The sequence below is a fragment of the Falco punctatus genome (assembly GCF_963210335.1).
Source record: "Falco punctatus genome assembly, chromosome: 2".
Taxonomy (NCBI): domain Eukaryota; kingdom Metazoa; phylum Chordata; class Aves; order Falconiformes; family Falconidae; genus Falco; species Falco punctatus.
The window spans coordinates 25,443,862-25,471,844 of NC_137581.1; the positions used below are offsets into that span (position 1 = coordinate 25,443,862).

General features: G+C 41.3%; 1 protein-coding gene across 5 annotated transcripts in view; it reads right to left on the reverse strand.

The window, feature by feature from the left end:
- The window catches only part of STARD13 (StAR related lipid transfer domain containing 13), a 312,260-nt gene that overhangs the window by 99,856 nt on the left and 184,421 nt on the right, over positions 1-27,983 (reverse strand). The window contains exon 1 of one of the 5 annotated variants that reach the window (XM_080377505.1): positions 19,463-19,892. The exons of 3 other annotated variants lie outside the window; for them this stretch is intronic. In XM_080377505.1, the coding sequence (XP_080233631.1) occupies positions 19,463-19,631 (169 nt within the window). In that variant the 5' untranslated portion in view covers positions 19,632-19,892. Of the gene's footprint in view, positions 1-19,462; positions 19,893-27,983 lie in introns of those variants that run through there. One more of the 5 variants, XM_080377501.1, reaches the window with a different exon arrangement.

Genomic DNA, 27,983 nt, shown 5'->3' on the forward strand with positions numbered 1-27,983 from the left:
CAGATGATTGATGGATGCCTTGTTGCTGGAGTGCTTCCAAAATTCTCATGTGCAAAGTCAACAGAAGCGAAGGTTTCTTCTATAGATGTGTTTATCTTCTCTGTACATGTGGAAGACTATTCGGGGCATATTAAGCATATATGCTGTGTTTGTATAGATGAATCATGGCTTATTGTAAGCGTTTTAGAACACGTACAAGTTAGACTAGGATCCTTAATTCAGCCTACCTTCTGTGAGCTTTAATTCTGCATTTATTATTACAGTACCTGAATATCTAACATTATGGGATGTTGCACTCAAAAGTAAGACACAACAGTGTGGTTCACAAGCAGCCATACTCGTCTGGGTACAATTGCTTCTTGTACTGCTTCAGGGCAAGGGCATATGAACAAGCTACAGACCAGAAACCACACTTACCTAAAGCAAAAAGAACCAAGAATGCCTTGAATGAAGTCAATCACCCTAACCCTAGGAAATGAGGAATTTTTCCTGCTGCCTGTCTGGTAGTGTCCCTGTAGGACCCGGCTGCAGCTCAGAACAGCACATGGCCACGCAAGGGGCGTTCAGAGGCTCACCTTGAGTCTCCCTCCGTCAGGGAAGCTCTATCAGTGCTGCCTTGCACCCTGTCCTGCTTTCCCAGCTGCCGAGGAATTTGTACTACAGCCTCCCCAAATGACACCAGCTTGGGAATCTGCAGACGAGTGTTCACCTCTCTGATTTGTAAATGTGCAGCAAAATAGGCTCCCAAATATAAAACTGCATATTTAGCTACAGCGGATATATAATGAAAACATTCCAAATTGTGATTTTTTTTGAATGATCAGCTCACAGACATATTTCTATTTATTTTGTTTACAGACTAGGGAGGCAGGAGAAGCAGAAAAAAACGGGTGAGAGGGACAATTACACATGCAAACTGTGCAACCAAATTAAAATTTGCACAACCACTGAAATAAAATGTAGATGAACTAAAAATAAATATGAAGATTTTGTTTAGACAGCTTCTTTTTATTGATCAGTGATCTTATGCCCGCTAGAGTTCTGTCAAACACGTAAAAGCACATTTTTAGCATACTTTGTAAGGAGATTTGGAAGAGGTAGCATGTGTGTAGTGTGATAAGGAAGGGGAAAATACCAAAATGAAAATGGCAGTTACAGAAAGTTATCTCTGTAGGCAGACGCAAAATATAGGGCCAAAATCTGTGTTGTTATTTCTTGTGGTAAAGGGTGATAAGGCAAGAAAGTAAAACAAACAGAGGAGAAAAATTGGACTAGTAGAAAGACAAGCAATTAAATCAAAAGCTTAGACCTATTTTGAATCTCTGCATTTCCCAAATATGCTCAAGAGCACTATGATATTACTGGCATGCTGCAACCTCCTACCGGCTGATTCACATGAGCTCCCAATATTTTTCTTTATGAATAATGCCAGGAGAATCTGGCTGTCCTCTGCCTAACACTGTGTGCTTTCCTTGCGCTGATCGCTCTTGAAATGTCAACTTTACATTTCCAATATCCCTGAAGAAATTCTTAATAAAAAGATACGATCTGCATTTCAGAATGAGACCTTTAAATCCTTTAGCCCTGTCAGTTTCTAGGGAACTTTTGTTAAGAATAAGAGACCCCTGTTTAATAACACCACTTCCCAACAGCAATCAAGAGAGTTGCAAACACCAGTGTACCACACAGATAATAAAGGCATTACAATCCAGGTAAAGGAAACCAGGATTTTATTCTGGATTCTTGTACACAAATGCAGAACAAAAATCTTAAATATGTTCTGTGTATAACCTTGTTATGTTTTAATTTGATTTCCAGCTAAGATACTTTCAAATGTCTATTTAAAGTAATTCTGCTGAGTTATGAAGGACACATTAGAAATGTGCAAACAAATCCAATACAACAAGTTGGTTTTTTTGCCTCGGTCTACATCACTTGTGTAGCTACAGCCTTACTTTGCTTTTTATTCAATAATGCTGCTGATTGACATTAAAAGAGGCAGGCCTATCCCTTGCCACATGTTCTTACCACCTCCCCTCTAATAAAACCATACAAACACAATCATTTATTTTCTTTTGGATAAATGATCTGATCCAAGTCATCCTTGTTGCACTTTTACCACACTCAGTTCAAGGGAGGCAAATGGCCAGGAACAAAACCACCCCTTTTGGCAAGGACGTGCATTTCAGCTGGATTACGTGTCCAGTGACACTGCCCAGCACAGGGGGCTGAGCAGCGAGTTGCTCACTTCTCCAGACCAGCACCCAGGTCACAGCCAATGCTGTGGGAACAAGCCCCAGCCCCTCCCGCGCTCACTCTGAGACTCAAACCCATTGCTAATATTGCCGTTGGTACAAGAAGCTTGGTTGAGTTGTTTAATGGAGATAATTTTGGCTGTAGAATCATAGAAACATTTAGGTTGAAAAAGACCTTTGAGATCACCAAGTCCAAGTGTTAACCCAGGACTGCCAAGTCCACCACTAAAACATGCTTCTAAATATTACACGTCTTTTTAACACCTCCAGGGATGGTGACTCAACCACCTCCCTGCACAGCCTGTTCCAATGCTTGACCATCCTTTCAGTGAATATATTTTTCCTAATATCTAATCTAAACCTCCCCTGGCCCCTGGCACATTTTGATGCCATTTCTTCTTGTCCTGTCACTTGTTACCTGGAGAAGAGACCTACTCCCACCTGTCTGCATCCTCCTTTCAGGTGGTTTGTGCAGAGCAAGCCTGAGCCTCCTTTTCTCCAGCCTAAACACTCCCAGTTCCCCCAGGTGCTCCTCACAACACTTCTCCACACCCCTCACCAGCTTTGTTGCTCTTCTTTGGACCGGCTCCAGCACCTCAATGTCCTTCTATACTGAAACTGTAGTTTCAGTTCATTTATAAGATAGAGGTGTTACGTGCTGTAGTTCTTAAAAAAGGTCAGGGATTGCCCACAGGGTGCTCCATGCCAGCTGCCTGCCCCAGCCGGTACTGTCTTACTGACGTGCAGAGATGCTACGCACCCATAAGCCGCCACATCTCTCACCTTGCTACTGCCATACCAGTATCTTTGCGAATTCCTTTGGAAGGAGTTGCAGGTGAAATACCCCAAGAAATAAATGGATTATTTTAGTGCTGGTCTGCCTTTTGTATGCTCTTCTATTCTGGAAAGGCAGTGTGAGCTGCTGTACTTGAACACATCGTTGGGGAATCTGGAATTGTAACTGGCTTTGCTGCTCTGTTACAGTCTACCCTCCATCAAGATCTCTGAGCTTTGCTGTGTTTATCTTCTGATCTTCAAATTGCAATAGCAGGTATAGATCCCACATTACAGAGCTGCTACCAGAGTTTTCAAAGGGTGCTGAACACCTGTCACTTCTGCTTACCTCAAGGGCTTCAAATGGTCTGGGGAGGAAGGTCAGGGAGGTTCAAAATGACATCTTTAAAGTCATGCTTTACTTTGAAAACACAGGCACCATTTAAAATAAATGGTAAGCTTAATTACTTCTGCTAGACAGTGGGAACTGTTTCTAGTTTTTGATATCATACAAAACATTCCAATTAAGAGGAGACTCTGGTACAGTTTTCTAGGTTTTCTAGATGCAGAAACACAGCAGACTCTTTATAACCTAAAGTCCTTCAGTCTTTTTTATGTCAAAATCTTTTAAGCCAGTACTTCAGAGCTAATTTATATATTTATTTATGTGTATATATATATATATTTATTTATTTATTTTATGAGTGGCTTACTTTACTATTAAAACCATCAGTAATGAAAATTAATAAAACTAATTATCTGGCTAAACTAACTCCTCCAGACCAATTGCCCTGATCATAAAAAAGACATCTTGTGATGGCCGTTTAAACACTTGCTAGAAAGAATAAGTAATTTTTTATATGCATTTGTTACCTGGGATTTTTATTTTTCCTCTACTGATAGGAATTGGGGCAGAGAATATAAAAAAAGGCAGGTAACAATAACTAGATGCCTATTTTTAGCTCCAGATTCTTCTGTTTTCATAGGAATAAAAACCCGTGTAAATTCATTTTCTTACATGTACTTCCCTGCAGCAGACCTGCATGTACTTGCCCTCATTTACCTGAGTCATATTTGTAATCCTGGATATGAAATGGCAGTTTAAATACAGCTCTCTGCTGCTGGCAAGAATAAGACTCAGAAGCAAGAGTGAAAAACAACCTCTGATTCAGCAGCCCTGGACATTTTTGGTGGATTCCTCTATCTCCTGCATTAGTGATGGCAGTGACCCACCTTGTGTGTCTCCTTACCTGTCCTTTGACTTATATTTGATCCCAGTTGTGGATTCTTCAGCTGCTCTTCTGGCATGGCCCCACCTGATGCTGTACATGGAAGTAAAGATACTGGGAAGGGTGGGAAGGGTGGAACAGACCTGCCGCTCCCCTGTTATCTCACCCTGTATCTCTCCTTTGCCCCGTATTTTCTTAAACTAATCTGCACGTCCTCAGGCTGGTATAAAACAATTTAATTGAAATAGCATCAACTCATTGGACTTGCCTGAATACACATCAAGAGCTTTGCAAGACAAATCACAACTAAACAAGGCTGCAGAGTCTTTTTTTTTTTTCTCTGTTTTCATCATATTTTCCTATTTAAAGACTGCAGAGTAACTGCAGGTTTGTTTCATTCAATGAATTTCAGATACAAGATGGAGTACCCTACAGAACTGGAAGGTCTAGAGAGACTGACTTTGCTACATAGTGCTTTTGGCACAGATCTGTGAATTTGGAGGTCCTGGTTCAATTATCTGTACTGATGTATAGTTATTTCTATAAAAGCAAAAAGGACAAAAATTACAAGTGAGAAAGGTTTACCATTGCTTATGCCATAGGAATGTGGACAAGGTCTTGAACTTGGGTCGTTCGTAGACATGGGATTAAGTATACCATATCCAATGGGCTGTTCTCCGGTAGTTGTTAGGGAAGGAGACAGAACAAGCAGGCTTGTCTGACTTGGTCTCCCACAGCATCCTTATAGCCAAACCAGGTAAGTGAATGATAGGTAACATGAGTGACAACTAGCTGGACCACTAATCTCCTGGTTTGTGATCAGCAGCACAAAGTCCAGCTGGTGGTTGGTTACTAGCAGCATTCTTCAGGGATTCATACTGGACAGATAATGTTTAAAGTCTTTATTAATAGCCTGGATAATGGAATAAAGTGCACTCTCAAGAAGTTTGAGGATGATATGCTGGAGGGCTACTCTTCAAAGTGACCTTGACAGGCTGGAGGAAGATTATCTGACAGGAGTCTCATACCATTCAACATAGCTAAATGTAAAGTCCTGGAGCCGGGATGGCCCATGCAGAAAAGAACTCCAGGGTCCTGTTGGACAACAAATCAGACATGAGTAGGCAGTGTGTCCTTGTGGCCAAGGAGACCACCCTCATACTGGGCTAATGTGTTAGAAAGGATGTAGCCAGCAGATCAAGGTAAGTGATTGTTCTTCTCCAATCCACACTTGTGAGACTATTCTGCTCCATTTGGGGTTCTCCAGCACAAGAAAGTCACGGGCTTACCAGAGCAAGCCCTGCAGAGGGTCATCAAGATGGTCAGAGGGCTGAAGCACTTGACATAGGACGAAAGACTGTCAGAGCTGGGTTTGTTCAACCTGAAGAAAAAAAGGCTAAGGCTAGGAAAGCTTGCTGCTGGCTTCACCTACTTGACAGGAAAGTGAAGCCAGACTCTTTTTTGAGGTACACAGCTGTAGGATGAAAGGCAATGGGAACAAGTTGCAGCATTGTAAATCCAATTAGATACAAGGGAAGAGAAAATTCACCATTAGGATGGTCAAATATTGGCACCAGTTGCCCAGAGAAGTTTTGGAACTTGTGATATATCATATATATATATATATATATACACACATATATACCTTGGAGATACTCAGAACTAAACCTGACAAAGACCTGAGCAAACTGATCTAGCTGTCCCTGCTCTGAGCAGTGGTTGGAACAGATGAACCTCCAATGTCACAACCTAAATTATTCTGTGATTCTGTGAAGTCTTTGGTCTTGATGCCAGGGAGGTTCTTGTTCATTGACGTTTTGGAGGTTTTAATAAGCTTCAGCAAAACAGATTTGTTACCAAACCAGCCGTTGTGGTTTCTAAACACCAGAGTACAGCCAGGTATATTTCCCACACTTTGTGATGCTACTGTGATGTTCCTGCACAGACTATTTTTTGCAAACTAGAGCTATTTTGTTTCAGCACAGTGCCTTTCTTTGCTGGGACCTGTCCAGGTATCTGAACTCTGGGTCTCAGAGACAGCAAATAAAAATGTCCTTTACACAGCTGGTGTGAAGACAGTATATAACCATATGCACACCACCTATTTTCTAAGAGTGAATGTTACCCAAGTCCTACTTAAAACTGTAATTTGAACTGTATTTTGCTAGATTGTAATTTGATTAAAGAACAGATTGGGTGAAAACTCAAGTCCAAAAGTCAATAATATTTTCAGTAAAATACAACTATGTGGAGTCTCATGTATTTTTAATCCTTATTGAATAACTTAAAACGTCAAGAGTCCACTCCACTGAATGTAACATTTCCTTCCAGGTTAAGCTGCAGAATAGAAACCGTCAAATCTCAGTCAATCACTCAAGTCGACAAGAAAGGATCTGAAATTGCCTTGCTGCCAATGACCAAACAAAACATTTTACAGATTGCCTGATACCTTTTATACTTTGTCAGTGCAAAATTAAAGGATATCACAGGCAATATAAGGTAACAGAAAATCAAGTTAATCACAAATTTTCCAGTTTGGCAAAGATGCAGGCTCTAGACATATTGAAAAAGAATCTACCATACCTATCCATCTTTCTACAGAAAACTAAAGCATAAATGCTGCATATATTTCTTGGGTGTCACAGGTTCTGAAAAGCAAATTAATGTCATTAAAAAAACAAACTCTGCTAAATTATGCAATAGACAAAATTGCAGCATCTGATCTGACAACAGTGAATGCCATAAAGATCTCCACTTCTGCTAAGAGAAGGGCGACATGTAAAAGATAAAGATTCCTGTTTAAACCAGCGAATTATTGTATCATTTTCATTTTGATAAAGTTGTAGTAATTGTTATTCAAAGGTAGAAAGTCAAATTTTACGTTTATACAAATGCTGAAACCCTATCAGGGAATTTGATTCTTTTTAATGAATTGTTTAAAAAGCACCATGGTTCAATATTTTAAATTCCTCTTGCATGCTATTTGCACCTCTTATATGAAACAATTGGGGTTTTATGTAATTTTATTACAGCTTAAACAAAGACACGAACCTAAATTCAGTACCAATTACATCAGTAGTTAAGTATCTAACAAGAAATTATCATCACTATGAATCTATTTTACATTTTACAATGATTGTTTAAGACAGCTGAGCCTCATATGAACTGAAAGAGTATGTCAGCATATAGCAGCTGCTGATAATAACCAGCATGTGTTGGCAAGAGCTTTTTGTTTTCTGAAGATAATTAAAACTTGCTATAGTTTTCCAGCTGCTGTATAGTCAATAAGGAATAGTATTTAAAAATGGGTAGTGCATTTTTGATTCACTTTAAATTGATTGTGGCCATCTCTACTGAACATTCACCAAAGACAATTATTCTGTGATTTCAGTTTTTCATATGTTTTCTACAAAACAAACTATATGGCAATAGTTTAGGCCAGAAAACTGTTAACAGTCAGCTTTAGGTGCTCAGGAGAAAGCAAGCATTGTAACGACACAAATGTTTTGCTGAAAAAGAAAACACCTGCACGCAACTACTTGCATCCTTATCTTTAAAAGTCTGTATAATCTGTATTCAGCTTGTATTTTAAAAGCTACAGCCTCTCTTTATTGGGACCAGTGGGTTTTGCAAAACTTTCTGCTCTCAGAATCAGTCAGCAGGCACCATGGAGCTATAAAAAGCTCTGCCAGCGTGGGGAGTAAATGACTCTGTAGAGCTACAATGAAAATGCCAGTAGTCTTATATTCATCCTCATTAAAGACTTAAGATGGGACACTTCCAGGACTTCAGACTATAGTCTTCCTCTAGTTCTCACATAACTTCATACATGGCGGCTGGTGAAGACCGTCTTCTTGTTTGCACAACAGCTTTAGGCCTTATGCCCAATGAGAGTCCAACAGCAATGCAGCATTCTTCTTAAGCCAACTCTTCTATAGAAGTGGCCCAAAACACAACTTTCTAGAACAATGTGACCTCGGATATCTGAGCCACTTCTGATTATCACATAATTACTTGGTTAAAGTCAAGTAAGCAAATGGTTTCTTGAGTAATATGTGTGTGCTTTGTTATGAAAAAATAACTGGTTTGAATCAAAGTCTCTGATGTCAGGGCACAACTAGTCCAAACCACCATTGTTGTCAAAGAAGCAGGAAACATTTACAAATCAGGGCTATGATAAAGTAACAACACACACTTTTTTCCATATCTTATGTTTTGCAGTCTGCTTTTTGCAGAGCCAGTCCAGACGAGGATGCCTTGAGCAATCCTGGCCAGTGGTCCTAGCTGGAGGTTACTAGAGAGCTAACGAACAAAGCTTTCTGGAGACCAGTGCCCTCAGTGTCAGAAAAATGCAGACAGGAGTACTGTCAGAATAAAGCAGAGCAGGATGGTGCAATGAGAGTTGGATGGGGCAGAAGTTTTAGATTATATACTTTTTGAAATCTTAATTTCTATTTAAATCGGTTAAATGACTACAGAATTGTATTTGCCACACACCTGTAAGAGCTGACAGGATATTCTGCAGAAAGATGAGGGCAGATTGATGGGTCTGGTACTGAGCCGCACTCCCTATACTCTGGGCGGATGAGAAGATTCTGGGTCATTGCAAATTCTAGCAACACTGAACTGTTTTAAATCTTTGTATTTAAAGTGCCTAGTCCCTTCAGAAATCTAATTTTTAGACTTATAAAAGTATATAAATATATATACATATAGATAGATAGATAGACAAAACCAGGAAAACTCTGGCCGCTCAGCTTCTACACCATATTCCAATCAGCCAACATGATCTTACTCTGCTCTCATGTGCGTCCATCTGATGTCTCACGTCCATGCACCTGAGCTCCATCCCCCAGCAAGCCTGGCTACCAGCAGTGATGGAGCCAGAGCAGTACTTCATGGGTGGGTTTTGGGACACCAGCTGAGCTCACAGCCATTCCCTGTGTGTCAGGAGTAGCCCCTGGGCTAGCAACTGTGGGAGGCAGCAGTGTACGATAGGGCTAATGGGAATGTAAGTGACACTTCCTCGCAGCTCTCGTTGCTGTTGGCTTTCTGTGAGCACCTGAGGTGTAATGTGGTTTGCACTCTCAAACTAAAAAACTAATCTGAGTAACGGAAAAGGTTCTGTATTTCCCTCTGATATCCCAGTTCTCTCACCCAGCTTAACAACTCAGCTGTGGATGTTAGAAACCAGATTACAAGCACCGAAACGTGAATCATCTGCTTTATCAGTCTTAAAATAGACTTTCAGAACCTGATATTAGAGAGAATCAGTATTACTGGAAAAAAAATTAATTTAGAATTATTTTAGCAACTGCAATTATTTCCTCTTAAACTTCAGAGGCCAGAACTAATGAATCGATCTTAAGATAAGAAGCCACTTGAAATAATAAGACTTTCAGCAAAAAACACTGCCATTATGCGCCAGGGAGCTGAAACGCTTATTATGCAGTTCAGTGAAAACTCAAAAGACACAAAGCATGGATATGACTGGCAGCAGTACCATCTAAAAATAGCTCCACATGAAAGAGAATTAAAATGTCACCGGAAATTTTTCCCTTCCTTCAGAAGCTGCTGGTGAATAGATCATTCTTGGTCTGAACAGACAAAACCTCGTGCCCCATGTGCAAGTGCAAGGGCACTCCATCGCTTCCCCCTGGTGCCCGCGGCCCCTCATTGAGGATGGCAGGGTGGCGAGCTGCTGGGGAGGAATGGCTGAACTATCCCAGAGAAGAACCGCAGCCATGCGTTTCCTCAGGCAGCACCACTCATGCAGTGTCTGAATAGCCATCGGTGGGGTGGAGACAGCTCGGGCTTTCGGCACGAAGCATTGGATGAAGACGTAACAAGCCCAGCCATGAACCAGCGCTGGTACTATTTGATCCAGGCTACATCACTCAGGCAGTGGTATGAAATGCAGCTTTTGCTGCAATGGCTCAGGTTTTGGCAGGGGTGTCTGGTCTAAAAAAATATAGAATCAGCAGTATGATTGATAAAGTGGTTTTGGACAAAGTATTCTGAATATCTCACCTTGCTAATTTGGAAGGGGCTTTTATAACAGATATAGTCTGATGATTGCTGAATTTAAAAGAAGAGAAACTCCTTTTAATTCTGGATAAGACCTAGGCAGACCGCCATGCTTTTAACAAAGTGAAGCTGACAGAATGGCAGTTTCAAAAAGTCCTCGGAAATATAGATAAATATAGCTGTAAAAATGAAAAGAAAAAGGAAAAAAAAATTAATAGCCAAAGACTTAATGCCTCACCATCTGTGCCAAGCATTAACTTTTGGATTTTACATTATCTCCCTCAGATAAATGTTTGCAGGAAGAGAAAGCCGTTATCTCTGAAGTTACAAAATGATTAGATATTCAGATGCTGCCATCAGATGCAATTACAGACAAAATCTTAGATTCATCCCACAGAACATTTGAGTTTGCCAAATACATTACAAAAAAGCCACATTGTGTGGCTCTGAGAGTCCTGTCCTGTCCAGACTCCCACTCCCATACCAACTGGAGACTAGGAAAAACTAATCATTCTGCTGCTTCCTGAAGCTAAAAGTATGCAAAAGTGCCATGCCTTTCACACGAGTCCTACACTTGGGCCATCTCAGTGTTGACAGAGACCCTTGTTCCTTCTCAAATCTAGAGTCATCTTACATCTTTTGGTCCCTTTTCAAATCTTAGGTCCTTTGGAAGAATGCTTGATGACACTGCAGTTATTGGGATGATCAATATGATCTAATTATTTTGAGTTGTCTCTGCAGGTTCTGAGTTTACACAAATTTGGGATATTGATTTCACAAGAAGGTTAGGGTTGTGGTTAGCTAATGTGAACTGTCTGCTGCGCAGCATGAAATAATGAAAAAGACTTAAGTAGTCGGCTTTTTAACAGAATTTATTTCTGCATTTATGCAGGAATGGAAAGGCAGTTCATGATAGGATACATTTACTTTTGCATACCTCCTTCATAAATTTCAGGTATTAAAAATTGTATTACAGCAAGAATATTTTACTGTTTTGGAGGTAAATACTACAGAAACATTAATGTTAGATCTTTAGACCTGTGGAGCAAAGTGTCTCCTCATTTTGCATCTTCTGTGGCAAAGGCAAGAGTGGTTACATTCACACTGCTAAATGAAAGACAGCCTGATTCTTGGGTTTTGGTCAAGTGGCATCACTCACCTCATGCCTGCACTACCTAGGACTAGTCCTCTTTCCCATAAAACTGCTCTGGGTTGAGCTAGCTGGAGAAGGCCAAAACAGAGCCAGCGAGTCACCTGCTCAGCAGAGTAGGGGGTTCTCCAGCTCACCTCCCATCCCTTTTACTTAGCAGTACAGACATGCCCACTCAGAGTCAGAGGGACACTTTACTGCCATAAGGCTAGTACCAACACAGGAACATGATGTGTTAACACCTGACATCTGCAAGGAGGAGCTTCTGGATAATGTCGATAATGCACACTGAAGTAGTGGCCCAAAGGATGCATGTTTAAGGAAGGGGAAATAGTTGTCAGAGATCTAGAGAAAAACCACAGGGTTCAGCACATGGTGGGAGGTTTGCAGAAGCAGCAGCTCCCTTGTAGAGAAGTGTTAGAGAGGTGTTGCTGTAGCATCACCCTTGCTTCTGGACACATTTGGCATTAAAAGCTGTACTGCAGCCTTTAAGGAAATGCCTTTCCTTAATGAAAGGGTGTCACATTTTCCTGCAAATGTGATTTCAAGAAGGAAGCTGAGAAATCTCCCAGAAAATGGCAGGTCGGGGGGGGGGGGGAGAGGGGGGGGGGGGGGATGCTGGCGGGTGCGTGCTTGTGACTAAAAAAGATAAAAGCTAGAATTAAATTAGAGATTCCACTTCAAACTTGCCACTTTTTTCCATACTCCTAAACCACTGAAGTCATAGAGAATTAGAAATAAGCATGGCACAATCAATAAAATAAACAAACCATGAAAGACGCTAGTTAACACATTAAGAGGGAAAAAAGTCAGATACCCTTCAAGGCCATTAGGTCTAAATGAAAGCAATAACAAGAAATATGTACAGATTTTGCTTCCAAATCCTGAAAACTTCGCTCACACAGATCCCCCTCCAACCACAATCCTATTAAAAAGGAACACAACTATTGCTAAAGGCCTGTAATACTTAGTTCATTAAAACAATACCAGCTGACATTATTGGAATTTATTGTTTTGCTTCTTTAGTACAGAGGAAGATTCATCTGACTAAGTTGCAGGGCTGAGCCCTTCTTTGGCAAAGGATTTCAAGTGGAAAGCAAAACGTCTGGTATTTTCCAGCAAGGCAGCTTCCCTGGCTGGCAGATGGTATTTACTTAAGATGTACTGTGCAGCCCATATTTTAAACAAAGTTATTTCACCGAGTTCACCTAACATCATGAAGACAGAAACTTTTGCTCATCTGCAAGTATGTGTTTGTCAAAACCCCATGCAGTCTGAAGTGCTATGGAGTGATTTTCTTCTCCTGGCAGAATTAACCTCCTCAGTCCTGTAACAGATGAAAGACGAAAAGCCACAAAATGTTTTCAGACTGAGTCAACGCACATCCTTTTCAGCTAAGCCATAATGCTCCCAAGTTCTCTAAATCATGTCTGCTCTTCAATAGCTTCTAAATAGTTCAGGTCAAGGTGCTCAAGCCCTCCTCTCCCCCACTAAGTGATGGTGTGCAATTAGCGTGATGATTTTCTCTAGTTAGCTCAGCTAACCTGTTGCATTGAACCTGAACAAGGAAACTCAACAGGTTTTTAAGCAAAAAGTACAACACGTGAGAATTTTACGAGGCATGAAGATGAGAGTTTACTGACTTGCCCACGTTCAAATACCTGTAAAGTAAGTATAAATAAGAAATGACACAACTAGTATCTACTGGATCAAGCCCACGGGCCATAGAATTCAGCGTTTTACCCTCAAAAGTGGCTATCACAAGGTGTAACAAACACAAGTACAGACAATTGTTTAACTAACCTAATAGCCTAACTACAAGGGACCTGTTTTCTCCATCCCTTCCATTAGAGCTTAGGCACTAATCTAAATATATGTGATGCCCTGTATGGAACAGCTCAATTTAGAACTTATGGTTTACGTCCAACTAAAAGTCTGAGAATATTGTATGATAGGAGTAAGATAACAACAATGACTATGGCTAAGATGCTATTGCATTTGAATCAAAACAACAAAAAAAGTCCATAAGGATCTGTTGCCTAGAGAGAAAAATAGTATTTGTCTGGAATCTAAAATTGCAGATCTTTTTAATTAACACTTATGGTGCTCATGGTACAAATACTGCACTTTATTTTCAGGGATTTATGTATAAATACAGACATGAGTCTCACAGTAACAAATGCTACGTACAGATTCTCTTAATCTATTTTTGTGAGTAATTTCTATTTTATTTCTGTTATGTAGCATTTTATTAAACTAAAAACCCCCAATTATTATTGTAATGATTCATGTATTGAGCCTACATCTTGCATCTATTGGCTTCAATGTCTTTTAACATTACTGGCTTGTAATTGTAATTTTACAAAAGAGTTAATGTGAAAATTAAAAATCTCAGTGATCAATACAAAGATACATAGCATAGCTTTTCATTTCACCACAAACAATTTCAAAACAAAAATGTCTCAAGTTAAGATTTCACCTTGGCTGAAATCCTGCTTTTAGTGAAATTGAGAGCATAAGTCCCGTAACTAAAAAAAAGAGCCAACATTTACTTCCCAGCATCCACCCTGCACGTCAGCAGAACTGTCTCTGACACTCAGTGGCTGTGAAGTGATAAGGCCAGAAGGAACCACTATCATCATTGAGTCTGATCTCTGGTACCACACAGGTCACTTCTTGATACACACCACACAGGTATTTCTGGACAATTTCAGCATTTGAACCTCTTTGCCAGGTTTGCTCTAGTGAAAGTTTCTCCATTTCAAATGCCCTGTTGTCTATGAAGCTTTCATTAGCTGGACGGCAATCTTTCATTCTACTATTTAATTTTTAAATTTTTTTGTATAAGCACACCTCAGGGCACTCTGAGTTTATAAATACCCCTCAGGACATTCACGGGGTTTTGTGCAAACGTTTCACACAAATACTTCAACAATTTCAGAGTACAAGCTTAGAAAAAAATTTTTTTTTAAAGAAATCCTACAATTTAATTGAAAAACTCCAGTTTCTCCGAGTTTAGAGCTAAGGACTTGAGGAAAGATAATGTGTAAGGAAGAAAGGATGATGGTTAAGAAGCTTCATGTGATGTAGGGTCTCAGTTTCTAATGGATCTTCACCTACTGTAAGAAATAGTTTTCACAGACTTAGTCAAGACTTGATATTGTTTAACCAACGCAAAGATCCCTCTGCTGTGAGCACATGCCTGCCACACACGTGTCTGATGCTGGAGAGGGTGACGGACCATGCCTCAGCTGAGGTCTGCGAGGCAACTCTGTAGCTGAGGATGTTCCCCCCAGGGCCCTGGGCCACTGGAGACCCATACCTGTCCTCTCTTGTGTGCCTGAGCCAGGGCACAGACACGGAGCCACGCAGAGGCACTGGGGGTTGAATGGGAACTACAAACTGCTACTGCCACGAGTTAACCCACAAGCTCAAGAGGCAATAAGTAGGTCACTGGCACTGGGCAGAGATGACCTAAGTGAAGGTGTTCACCAAGGCTGAATCTTGTTGGTTCATCTTTTAATTTGTGGGTTCAGATAATGAGGTTTAAAGATGTTTAGGTAAAGTGGCCAGCATCCAGAACATGGGAAATGCTACAGTTCAGGTTGCCTGAACAACCGTATTTTGTCCTCTTTGTATGTCTAAACAAAACCACAGTCTTTAATAACATAATTGCATCACACTTCCCATCTCCAGGGACGGACAGGTAATGCCATACCTGTGCGCGTATCCACAATGTGATCTGGGCTTTTTTTATTGCAGACTATGACTGCAATGTTTTCACTTACATGACTTCCAAGCTCTTTTTGAGTATGGGATTATATTACAGCTTCTTTTACATTAAGTTGAAATTTAAAGTCACCTAAAATGCGCAGCTTTCTGCCAAGTCACTCGTGTTCTTCTGTAATGCTTTCCACGAACTGTACTCATGCTTAGAAAAGAGAAGAATTAAACATGTTGAACTAGCTCCAAAGGGAAGACTATAGACAGAAAGGTGCATTTGTTTGCACCTCTAACGGTCGTTCAAACCAGACAAATGCAGGTGACACAGAAAAAATAGTACTCATTAAAGATCAAAATTGAACTTGCAACATATAAGAGTACAAAATATCTGCTGACTGTTGAACGCTGAGTTTGCCTTGAAAAGTTAAAGTTTGCTTTGAGGTCGCTCCATCGAACAATTTTTTTCAACTGCTCTTGCCTGTGGACATAAACTGAGACAAATCACAGAGCATTACTCATTGTGGGCAGGAATTTACTCACCGAGAACAGGAATTTGTCTTATTTGCATTTGCTTCTTCATACCATTTTCTTACTGAAAGTGCAGGCTAAGAATCAGATTCTACTGTGGATGAATGGGGACATTTCTTTACCAGCGATGCCTAGCTGTTCTGGGGCAGATGTTGATTTGTTCATCCCGGCTTATGCTCTTACTTTGTGCTACACAGTCAATGATTTCAATGTAATGTTTTCAGTGTATGGCTTTAATTCTTCCTTATTTTTTACCTGCAGCGACTTTTTATATTTCCTATTCTGCACTGAATTTAGCCATGTACTGTGAAAGAAATAAAAACTTTGTGACTCATGTAATATAAATTCTTGAAAGTCACCACCTTATTTATTTAAAGAGAACATGAGTAATCATTAATGAATTCTCATACAGTTACTGCATACACAGTTTGAATAAATACCTCAGACCAAGCATGCTACACCCTGTTCCTTTATGCTGAGGCATGTGTCCCCTTCAGCATGGAAACTAACGGGCTTATGGGGGAAAGGGAATCATCAAAAGATCACATTTTGAAAATACCTATTTAATATCAGACAGATAATTACTACACACATTCACAGGCCACCACATAATTTTGCCTCAAGGAGTCGGTGGTGTACATAAACCAAATATTTAGGACTTTCAAAGTATGATCTGATTAAAATAACAGTCTAGTTCCTTTCATTTCCCATGTGGTGGTTTTCTTTTTAGAAATTATTAAATGGCCTAATTCCTCTAATGATTCATTCAGTTTATTTTTAACTAACACCAAAGGAAAACACAAAGAAAAGCTTCTTCAGAAAGCGTGTTTTTAAAGGAGGAAATCAAGCTGTATTGCACAATATGATAAGGGCAATTTAGCATCGTTTAGAACAGTACATGTAGCTGATGACTGAACAGATAGCAGTATATGCAACACTGTATTACCCTGCATTAATGAACCAGGTTCCTATCCTGGAATGGAAGCCTTGACTGCTTTATACATTGTAAATTGGACGCACTGTGATTTTGCAAATAATTCCTTTCACTAAGGAAAAATATCCCCGATGTAAGAACTTCACCGTTTCCTACTGTGGGTCCCTGCAGTCTGAAATCCAGCAACTGAAAAATATCTGCACAAGAAGTACAGAGCAGGTATTCCAACAAGCCCCAAGGCAGCTTAGCACTTACTTAAACATGTGGCAGATCTGTTTTCAGCAAAGCAACCAATCAGGCAGGATTTACCATTCCAGCAATATTAAAATTCAGGATGGATGTTTTTCTAAACATATAATTCAAATGATTCAATTGGGGAGGTGCTAACACAAAAACTGGGGTAGCAGTGTTCAAACACATTGTCTTGATGGCCTTAAAATGTATGATTCAAGGACATACAAATTCAAGACTAAATAATTATTTGCATGCTTTACTCCACTGGGTGACTGAAAGCAACTTTTGCTTGTCATCTTGCAACCCCTGATTTACTTTTCAATGCATTCTTGATAAATCGCTCTGTGGCATTCCGCTAGTAACAAATCCCACTTGCCAATGGGGTAAAACTCACCTCTGATACCTCCATCCATATTACAGTACTCGTCCGATACCTTCTGGGAGAGGGACTGGAACTGACTGCAGTACCCTCACACTCCTTACAGTGTGAACAAGGCAAGCACAGAGGGTGACATGCTGACCCAGCAAAAACTGGTGAAAGTCTTGTCAGTGACTGATGGGACTAGGGTTTTCATCCAGAGTGTAAACTGAAGGTTTCAGATTTAGTCACACTAGCTATATTGGTATTGCTAACTCAAAATTATTAGTCAATACTTGGGGCACTGCAGAGGAAATATGTCTTGCCTATGGCTTTGCACTAGATATGTGTATTCCTACATATGGCGCATACACAGACATCAGTGTCTATCTGCATACCTACTTTCATTATTGCTCATGAACTGACATCTAATTAACAGAAGACTCTGTCCCCAGTTTTCCATCAATACAAAAAGTGAAGAAAGATGCATAATACACAAATATTTCATATACTGAACCGTAACATGTATCACATCATCAAGGTGCTATACAAATATCTCCCACAGCTCTGTGCCGGACAGGTTGGAAAGCTGTGGCAGAGGAGCAGAGGCCATTCAACACAGACAGATCATCCATGCAACAAGCTGCAGGAAGAACAGTTACAACTCAGAAACTCCTCTGTGACCCACCACACAGCCTCTCATAAGCCTCAGCACTACTGGGTGGCTTTGGCAGCCCTGGCTGTCCCAGACAGCTGATGGGTTATGGCTTACAAGAGGGAACGCTGAACAGCACCATGACAGGTACAGGAGGTGTGTTAATCCATCCCATCTGCAGCTGCTGCTTGAAAACTAAGTTAGTACTAGTACTACACCCAAAACATTTTCAAATAAACCTGGAGAGAAATAAATTACCCTTTCTTTCCATTCAATCCAGGCTGTACACTGAGTACACAGAATGACATAATATCCTTCCTGAAATCAGCGCAGCAGTGAGGACCAGTATCCTTCAAACACGACCAGTTCCTGAGACCGCATTGCAAACAACTGCAGTTTTCTAATTGCCACAGAAACTATCTTTTTCATCTTTTTAAAAAGCTGGCCAAAGAATTATGTATTGTTTTCTTTATAAATGCAATAAAAGCTTCATCACTATATCCCTGTACTTCTGCCAGAGTTTGACAGCCACAGATATAAAGAATCTTACTGGAAAGCAACACACAGAAATAGCCACTCCATTTAACCGCTGCTGGTCAGAAGCTCACACTAGTTTTTGTGATACTTGCCAGAGATGACAGTAGATGTTGTTAACTCTATGCCTGCCCCTAGTTAGCAGAATCAAACATCTTTTTGCAAGCTGTCAAGAAAGTGACTGTTATCGTCAGAGATTTTAAATGTTTTTCATGACAAACACATGACATAGTCTTTTTCTGCATGTAGGATCACATCCACTTTGGAAACTGATATACAGGTTATTATACAAAACTACGGTCAATACAAAACTATGTATTGATTTACTTTTTAATGTGTACACTTGGCTTTTATTATTTTATCTTTGCATTAACAATTCTGAAGATTATTTTAAACTGCACACACAGGCCAAATGATTTGTCCTGAGGCCAATCTGCATTTAGCTTTAGTACTGTAGATATATATATTCAGAAAAACAAAATCAATATATCTGCAATGACTGTCTAGATGAACTGCATAAGCAGCTTCACAAAGCCAAGTCAGCAGTTATTTTTAAGGACATGTGACAAGTTTTCTAACCCTCTGACAGCTACACATGCTTGTTTCCAAAGAATATTATCCCAGCTGCCTTCTTCCAACAGCTCTGGACTTCTGCTCTTTTTTTTTTAACTGGATGATCATCTGTTCTCCCTCTCTGCTTTACCACGGGCAGGTTTTACCTGTAGCAATCCCAAACAAATGTACTGATGCCAGTAACTGCTCTGCCAGTCAGAAAAGACGAACTTCAGCACCAAAGCTACCACATAGTTTATGATTAAAAGACAATTTAGTTAAATAGCTAATCATGCACTAGTGTTTGTTTCTCAGTGTATGTGTGCCTGCGTAGAAACAGAAAGGTATGAATGACTATTTCAAACTCTGAGTCTAGCCAGATTAGTCCAGAACAGAGACAAGACAAGAGTCTGAAATATGAGGCATTAAAACCTGTTCTCATACAAAAGACGGGACCTGCAGACCCTGTGACAATGCCAGGCTAAGGAGGGCTTCTGCCATTAACTCACCTTGCTGAATTTTCGTCAGTAGCTGGTGACGGGCAAGAATCCTGCTCATCCTGTAGGGAGGGCGCCTGGCAGTTTGATCATATCGTAAGTACATCTCCTGGCCCTCAGATGACACCGAGTTTAGGTAGTAACAGCTAGTGCCTGATGTCCTGGGCACCTGCTTCAACATCTCTGCTCCTTTAAAATCGCTTCGCTCCGTCCCTCTCCGTTGTGGCTACTCCAGATTATAATCAGGGTAATGAAAGGAGGGAGGCAACAAGCCCTAGGGAGCTGAAAAGAGCAAGCGCTTTAAAAGAAAAAGGAGTGCCAAAAGCTACAACTCAGGATTCCTGCTTCTCCCACATGATCCGCACGGGCCAATCGCTCCGAGTCCAGCCCGTGGAAGCGCAGCCGGCCCCTGCACCGGGACGGCCCCTGCACCGGGACGGCCCGCCGGCCCCTGCACCGGGACGGCCCCTGCACCGGGACGGCCCCTGCACCGGGACGGCCCCTGCACCGGGACGGCCAGCCGGCCCCAGCCCAGCAGCCCCGGGGGGACGAGCCTGCCCAGCACCCAAGGGCTGTCCCCGGCCGCTGCGGAAAGCAGGGAAGAAAAAGTTGAAGACACTCTGGAATGCCTGTTTTAGAGTATGCAGGGCTGCAGAAAGCCTCTTCCTCCTCAGCTCCACGCTGCCCAGCTCTCCACTCATCTCTGGAGAAGATGCCCTCCCTAGTTTTCTCAAAATCATACCCCTGTTTGCCAAGAAAAAGTCCGTTTACGGAAGGGCTGTCTGAATCCCCAAAACCGCATGGTACAACGAGCACTGGAACAAATGAAGCCCTTGGGATGAAAAAGAAATCAACAACGCCTAGCAGCAGGCACTGAGCAGTAAACAAAACCCAGGAGTCCCTAATATTAACGTTACCGAGAGCTGGTCACAGCCTGCAAGAGAGGAAGGGGATGGAGAGATCTTTGTTCTTCAGATTCCTCCCCATAACATCTCTCAGTTCTTTTAACAGGCAGAGAGGCATCTGTTTTCATTCAGTCTTACCAACACTGAGTTTGCAAAACATGCCATTTCTTCCGTTAATGAAATGGAAGCAGAACACTGCCATTTTCAACAGCAAGTGGGAAGCCAATCTAAGTAAAAATATACCGAAAAGGCCCTCCTAGTATGCCTGTCAAACCATTTTCCATCACACTTGAAAATACTAATATTTTGGTTTAATATACCCCTAGCATGAGCTGATTTCTAAGGGAGCACAGCTCTTGCCAGGTAGTTTTGTGATCAAGACAGTTTCTGATAGGAGCGCCACTGGCTCACGGGAAGTCATTTCACAGCCCTGGAGATTAACTTCCCAAGCACAAACTGGCAATGGTGGGACTCGGAAGGCTCTGTGTCCTGTTCTCCGGCCTCGAGGCCAACAATATGTCATGACGCACCTTTGTATGACAGAGCTCTCCTCCCACCCTCAGCCTGGAGGTAGGTGGCTGCTCACCAGGGCAGGGCTGTGGAGTGGCGTTGCCTGGGACCTGCCTCAGTATAAAGGACAGGGTCAGGCAGCTTGCAAAGGTAGGCGCCTAAATGTGAAGGGAAGAAAGGACAGTTGTCTCATTCACAATTATTCATTAAAATTTCACTCCATGCAGACTCCTTAGGGTAGATTTTTACTGCAATGCAATCTGTTCTCAGTACACCTCATGAATTTTATTCCTAATCAACGTGTGACTTTTCCAGTGTCATAAAATAGAGAAATATAATTCTGGGTACTAGAAATTTAAAATGAAAGCTCTAGACTGAAATCCTCCATTACCTGTTATTACCAACTACAGTACCCACAAGTCCTGTACTTGCTGGTTTTTGCTCCAGGTGTGGCTCTGTGGTCTTCCCTGAGACTCCCATCAGGGACTTCAAACTCAAGACGAAAGAGGTGGCACCACTACCACCTATACTCCCAAACAGGGCTGGTCGTTGGCAGCCAGGGAGTGGGAACAACCAGTCTCCTCTGTGCCTTGCTGTGCAAAGTGGAGAGGCAGGATTCCTGTGCAGGTGCATGGGGAGAGACTGCCTGAGCAGCCAGGACGGGATGGTTTCCATCCCCACCCCAGCTTGCCAAGTCAGTGTGTCAGTCACTCAGCTGCTGTCTTCTGAAGAATAAATATCCCAGAGACTCCCTAGTGTCAATGATGTGCATGGTATTTATCCAAAAAGACATTACCACCATACAGAGAAATTCTTATTTGATTAATCTACAGTCCTTTGATCTAATTCTACTTATAAAATGCTACTGGTAGTGGAAAAAGCAATTATTAACATTTCATAGCACTCTGTTTAAATTTTCATAGGGATTTCTTTTTCTGTTGGAAAATGCATTGACTTTTTCAGCTAATGGGATTCTGCATTCTTCCTTGCAGTATTTCCAAAGACTAGGAGGCAGTTTGATAGAAATGTAATGTTTCAAAAGCCAGCCCAAAGAAACAAAAATCAAAGCAAGAGCCCAGGTAAGGTATTGACTAGGGAACAAGTCCATTAACGGCTCAACAAGCTCAGTTATATGCTTGTAACAGATAGCAAAGCACCAGCTCCAGTGCCCCTGTGGCTGCCCATCTTTCCCACATCCCAAGCGACAGGGCAGAGCTGCCCTCCCAGCTCCCCCAGCAGCACATCTCAGCAGTCACAAAGGGCAGCACGAGGAGCCTCTCTGCACGGCAATGACTTTCCCTTCCTCCCGGATACAAGGGTCCAAGCACAACTTGAGAGCCGGAGGGCTGCTCCAGGCTCAGTGCTGCCAAGTGCTGCCGCTGCTGAGGCTGAATTCTTTGGCTCCAGTCCATCGCTTGCATAGTAGTCAAATAAAACAAGAAACAACAAGAGTTAGCTGGTCTAGCGGTGCTTGTTTGAAAGCTCCTGTGCTTGAAATTGTGCATGGTGGAGGAAAGAAGTAGTCCTTAGTGCATACTTTTAAAATGACTGTCTCCTTGTTTGGTGACTGCCTTGACAGTCACTGTTTATTTTCAAAAATGCGTCATTCCAATGAGTAACCCCCTTTGGCCGTCAATCTTTCAGACAAAAACTACTACAGAACCCTAAGCTGTTATATAAGAGTGGTAATTAGTATTTTGGTCTCAGTCTACAGACTGTTTTTGGAAGAGTTAATATACCAACACTGAACTTTATGCTAATACATCTCATAAAAGCATTTCAAAATAAAAGCTTCCCTGTGCATTTCACAAAGGCTGCAGGGGAGCTCCACCACACACCTGAACTCGCTGCCTGTTGTGACAGCAGCACAGCCCATGAAATGGAAACCCAGCCCCACGTTCCCGTGTTGGAACTGATCCATGCAGGAATGGAGATTCCTTCATAAAACTACAGCTGGAATCCGTGATTGTTTTTATCTGAATCAGAAATGTCCATACTTACATCTGTAGTCTAATACCTACATGTCACATCTAACAAGACAATCGGTCATTTGACAGATACTGAAATTTTCTGGAAGATCAGGAATCTTTGCTTAAAGCTTATTAATACAGCACAGCACTACCGACAACTGCACGGTATTAGTGGAACTGACAAAGTCAGCTCAAGGATGTATACTTTTCCCTGTATGCATTCATAGGCAGAACTGCAACACTTCATTTTCTGATCATTGATTTTTATGTCTCTTTGCCACCTTATCTCCCTGAAATTGCATGTGGTGTGAGAAAGAAAGAGTAAAATATTTGCAGGGAAAAAACTCCCCAGGTCTACACATATATGCCAAAGTATTACAAGCATTACTTGAGATTTTCCATTTCACTAACAGTGGGGTGCTGTAGCTGGAGAGAATGGTGTGGCGTACTCTAGAAATGCTAAAATAGATACCTGATAACAAATTATCCACTTATGACTGGCTTTTCTGAGCAAAACAGTGTGAGTTTCTACACACCACCTTGACCTTAGGGTATTACTCACACAGACACGAGGCAACGGTATAGGCAGTGGGGTAGTTGAGGGCAAATTGAGATGAACTGCACTTTCCCACTTGTATTCCCATATATATATACATAACAGGGCTGCCTGCTCACATCTTATAATGCACCCCCCCTAATTAACTGTGAGATAGCTCCATGATGTTGTACCTGGCACAGGGTTCTTTGGGCTTGGATTGAACCTGCAGTTCTCACACAGTAATCAGGCACTTGATCTTCCTGCAGTGACCTGTTTCCCTTTTATTGTTACTTGCACTTAACTCGTTATATCACATCCAAAAATTAAATGGCAACTTGATGGCTTCTCTTCATTTGAAAACACTGGTGCTATGAGAACGACACAGCTTCCCAACCACCAAAGGAGCACAGTTGTTATTAACATTAGTGACATGTAGTTAGAAGAAGCCGGAAACTCTCGCTTCCAAGTCACAGAAGAAAAAAAATCAGGCAAGTGCTTTTAACTTCTTGATCTCTGGATTCCATTCTATAATTATGCAGGTATAAGAACAGTTCAGGATTTCTTGGATTATGGCCAAACTCCAATATCCTATATATGCAATATATCCCATATTGGATATTGGAGTCCTATCCACATATCTTATCCTTGTCCTACCTACACATCTTGTATTTCTTACCTATATCTGCCTTTACAGATGGCTGCACAGCAGCTCGTGTTAACAGTAAGCAATTCCCCCTTTCTCAAATTCAGGAAGAGAAAAAAGTCACATGCGGGGAACCCAAAGCTGTGTTTATGACAGGGCTTTCACGTCATGTGTTTTGAATTCTATCTCTGGGACCAGGCCTTTTAAAAACAGAGGTTCATTGCTTGCTGCTTAGGAAAAACATTTTATGTTTGAACAAAACATTTGTTTGAGAGCTGAGCTGGGATTACTACAGGCTGCAAACTCATTTATACAGAGCATGAAACAGCAGGGTCTTCAGAGCAGCCAGAAATGCTTCCCTTCAGCTCAGTTGCACTTTTACTGTCTTCCTGAGGCTGTGCCGGGGCGTAGAGGCTCTGCTTCTCATCTGGGGCTGCCAGGAATTGGACTGGGGCAAAAGAACAGTTTATGCGAGATTTAGGCATTGCTGGGAAGTGAGATGGAGATGGCCAATAGCTGCACGGCGTTACAACAGAGGATGGTTTCACTGCAAAGCCTGATACTGACGTGTTTTAGAGGCAAGTCAGCTGCTATGTCAACTGTCTGATAGTGAGATTTTAAAATGAATATTGCTAAGCTTCTTCTTATGCATGAAAGACAGGCTTATAGATGCCCTTTATAATCTTCAAACTAGAAGAGGCTTCTGAATATACATTACACCCTTTCCCTCTGTTCTAGTGTCCCCATTCCAGCACCAGAGGACTACCCATTTGCATTTTAAGACCCAAATATTCAGTGGATGGTACTGATAAAAAATGTTCCTCCTGACTGCAAAAGCACTATTTACCTGGCCAAACCACGGAAGGCAGCTCTAATACAAGCAGAGGATCAGAAATTATATGCAGGCTCCATACAACAGTAGTGCGTTTTTGGGCACAAAGAATGGCAGGGAGAAAAGGGAGGTAACTGCCCCACCAGCCATTCGGGCAAACTTACAGAAATGACACATGCAAAAAGTGAAGATGAGGGTCATGGCAAGAAAGCTGAAGTGATTCTTCTCATCAGGTCTCCCATAGAGGAGCTCAGGGATGTTAAATCAACAAAATGAATAGTAACAGCTTTGAAAAAGGCTCCTCCAAGATCCTCTACCAAGAGATGACTAAGAAGCTCAGCTATCAGGAATAAAAAGGAAAAGGCCACTTATAGCTTAATGGCTTCTTTAAAGGCAGGAAACAAAAGTAGTAATAAATATTCTATGTTCACAATGAGGTGGGGTTCCTGGTGGACTCCCGCGGAGATTAGCACTGGAACCTGTTTTGCCCACTATCTGTACATGATTTTTATCAAGGGACTGAGTAGTGAGGTGGCAAAATGTAATGACAATACTAAATTGGTCTGGCAGTCAAAATAGAAATTGGTTGGAAATATTGAAGATTCTTACAATATTGATTGAGAAGGCATTAAAACTAGCTTTTGAGCACTGATAAATGCACCAGAGAATAAATACCCTAGAGGTACACAGTGCACAGTGATGAGATTTAATGGAGCTATTATCACTGAGGAAACAGATCTTGGATAGGTTTATGAAAATCCAATACAAGTGTTCAGTAGGAACAAAAAAAGCAAAGTGGATTTTAAAACTTTTTAGAAAATTAATTGAGAGCAAACCCACAAACATCATTATGCTATTACAGAGGTCTGCCCACCACAAGGTAATGCTGGGGCTTTTTCTTATGGTGGATGAAATTGAGAACAGTAAGTGAAATGATCATGGGATAGGTTCAAAACAAACTAACATAAATATTTCTCCATATTTGCGTAGCTGATCCCTGGAAGTCATTGTTAGAGGATGCTCTGGCTGCCAGAAGTTAGAAGAGTTAAAAAAAAAGATTAAGTAAATTCCTGGAAGAAAAATCCAGCAAGGGCTATTAAGCACAAAATTCCAGCTCATGGCTCAGGACCCTCCCTGAACCACATGAACACGGGTAGGATATATAACGTATACAGCATCACTACATGCTTATCTGAATGCTATATTTTTCCCAAAATAGTGGTGTCTGCCCACTGACCGATGCATGATACAGGGTTGGATGGAGCTGTGGTCTGACCTGGAGTAGCTGGTCTGTATTCTTAAGTGAGCTAACCAAACCACACCCAGCCCATGGACTATGTAAAAGCGGGATCCTAACAGCACTGCTAGTGCATAAATGCATCAAAATAACTGCTCCTGTGGTCTGTGGCTGGAGCCTGCGGAATAGCCAGTATTCCCTGGGCACAACCTTTCTGTGCCCTCTTGTCACATTTGCTGGTGAAGTGTAAGCCAGTGGTCTTTAGCCACAATGATGGCCTCAGAGGATGTGACCTTCCTGTCCCTTCTGCTCTCCCAGGGGGTTAGAAGGGACCAGGTGCTCCTGGCCAGTGGGTAAAGTCATTGGAAGGGGTCGGTTGTTTCGTCCAGTGCCTGGCTGCTAATTTAGGCATTATGGTCTCAGTCCTGTTTAGTTTTAAACACCCGGTTTTTTCTCAGTCAAACCACACCAGCGTACAAATACAGATTCCACTGGCCTCGGCTGAACTCTTCACAAGCCAAGAATAGCCAGCATGCCATAGTGTGAAGTCCCTAAAGACAGTGGTTCTCAACAGTAAATTAAAAAAAAAAAATGGTAATAAATAGATGTCAAAAGGGAAGAAGACATTTCAGGTGGCAGACCTCCTCTGCCAAAGCATTTGGAGAGTATTACGACAGGAATGAGCTAAACATAGCTTCCATACCCTTAGTGGAACTCCACCTGCTAAATTTATACCCAAGTTCCTAAAACTAAACCCACAGGAACTGTGTAAATATATTTAAGTAGCGGTGGGCTAACACATATCTTAATCTCCCAGTCTCACTAACAAAGTGTTTGAATAATACAGTGATAACATAAGAAAGTGTTTAGATAAACTTAGTTTCTTACATTATCCAAATATATTGTAAATCCCTACACAGCCCTACTGCTGGTGTCACAGGCAAACATTCCTATTTCAGTTGAAGGTTCATGCCTTTGCAGCCTTCATGTGAGGGCTTCGCTATTTATTTTCTTTTCAACAGGACTCCAATATCTTGGTGATGAAATGGGAAAAAGAGGAAATATTCACATTTTGATCTGGTTTTGAGAGAGGGTTTTTTGTCCCTGTGCTAAAGAGGTAATGACAAAGTTAGATTTTGTAAAAATTTAAAAAAAAACAACCAACCAACCAAAAAAAAACCCAAGACAGAACAGAATAGCTCTTGGCAACACTATTTCAAACACAGCAGCCTGGGACTAGTGCATGGGAACATGAAATTCTCCAGGCTGCTTGAAATCAATGAATATTTATTGCATGATTTCAGTCTCTGGCCCAGTGAGGCAGACAGACACGATGGTCAGGGCACAGGGCTAGCTAGCAGTCACTTGCTGGAAGACTTCAGAGAAGTTGTATAACCTCTCTCTGTACCAATTTCCTGACTGATAACAGTAATTTTTGCCTTGCTTAAGCTGTAAGTAAAAAAAAAAAAAAAAAAAAAAAAAAAAAAAAAGGAAATGTAATTTTGTAGACAGATTAATTTTCCTTACAAGCAACGTCAGTCCACTGGAGGCAGGCTAAAGTCTACTGTAACTGCATGAACCAAGGAGAAAATAAATACCCTTTAATATGGTCAATACCCTTTAATATGGTCCTACACCTGTCGTGAGTTCCTTCAGATGAGACACATTGCCTAAACTTGCAGAATGCCACAGATTTCCCAATATGTTATTAAATGCATGTTATCAGATCTTATAAATACTGTGTAGCAAGAATGTACTGTTAGTACATGGGGCTCTACAGAGCAACTGTGTCTTGACTCTAGGGCTGGAGTGCAGCCTAGCACACAAGGAAATACTCTGCAGGATGCATATACAGCATTTTGTTCACTAACAGTTAAAAATGCGTCCTTTATTTCTAC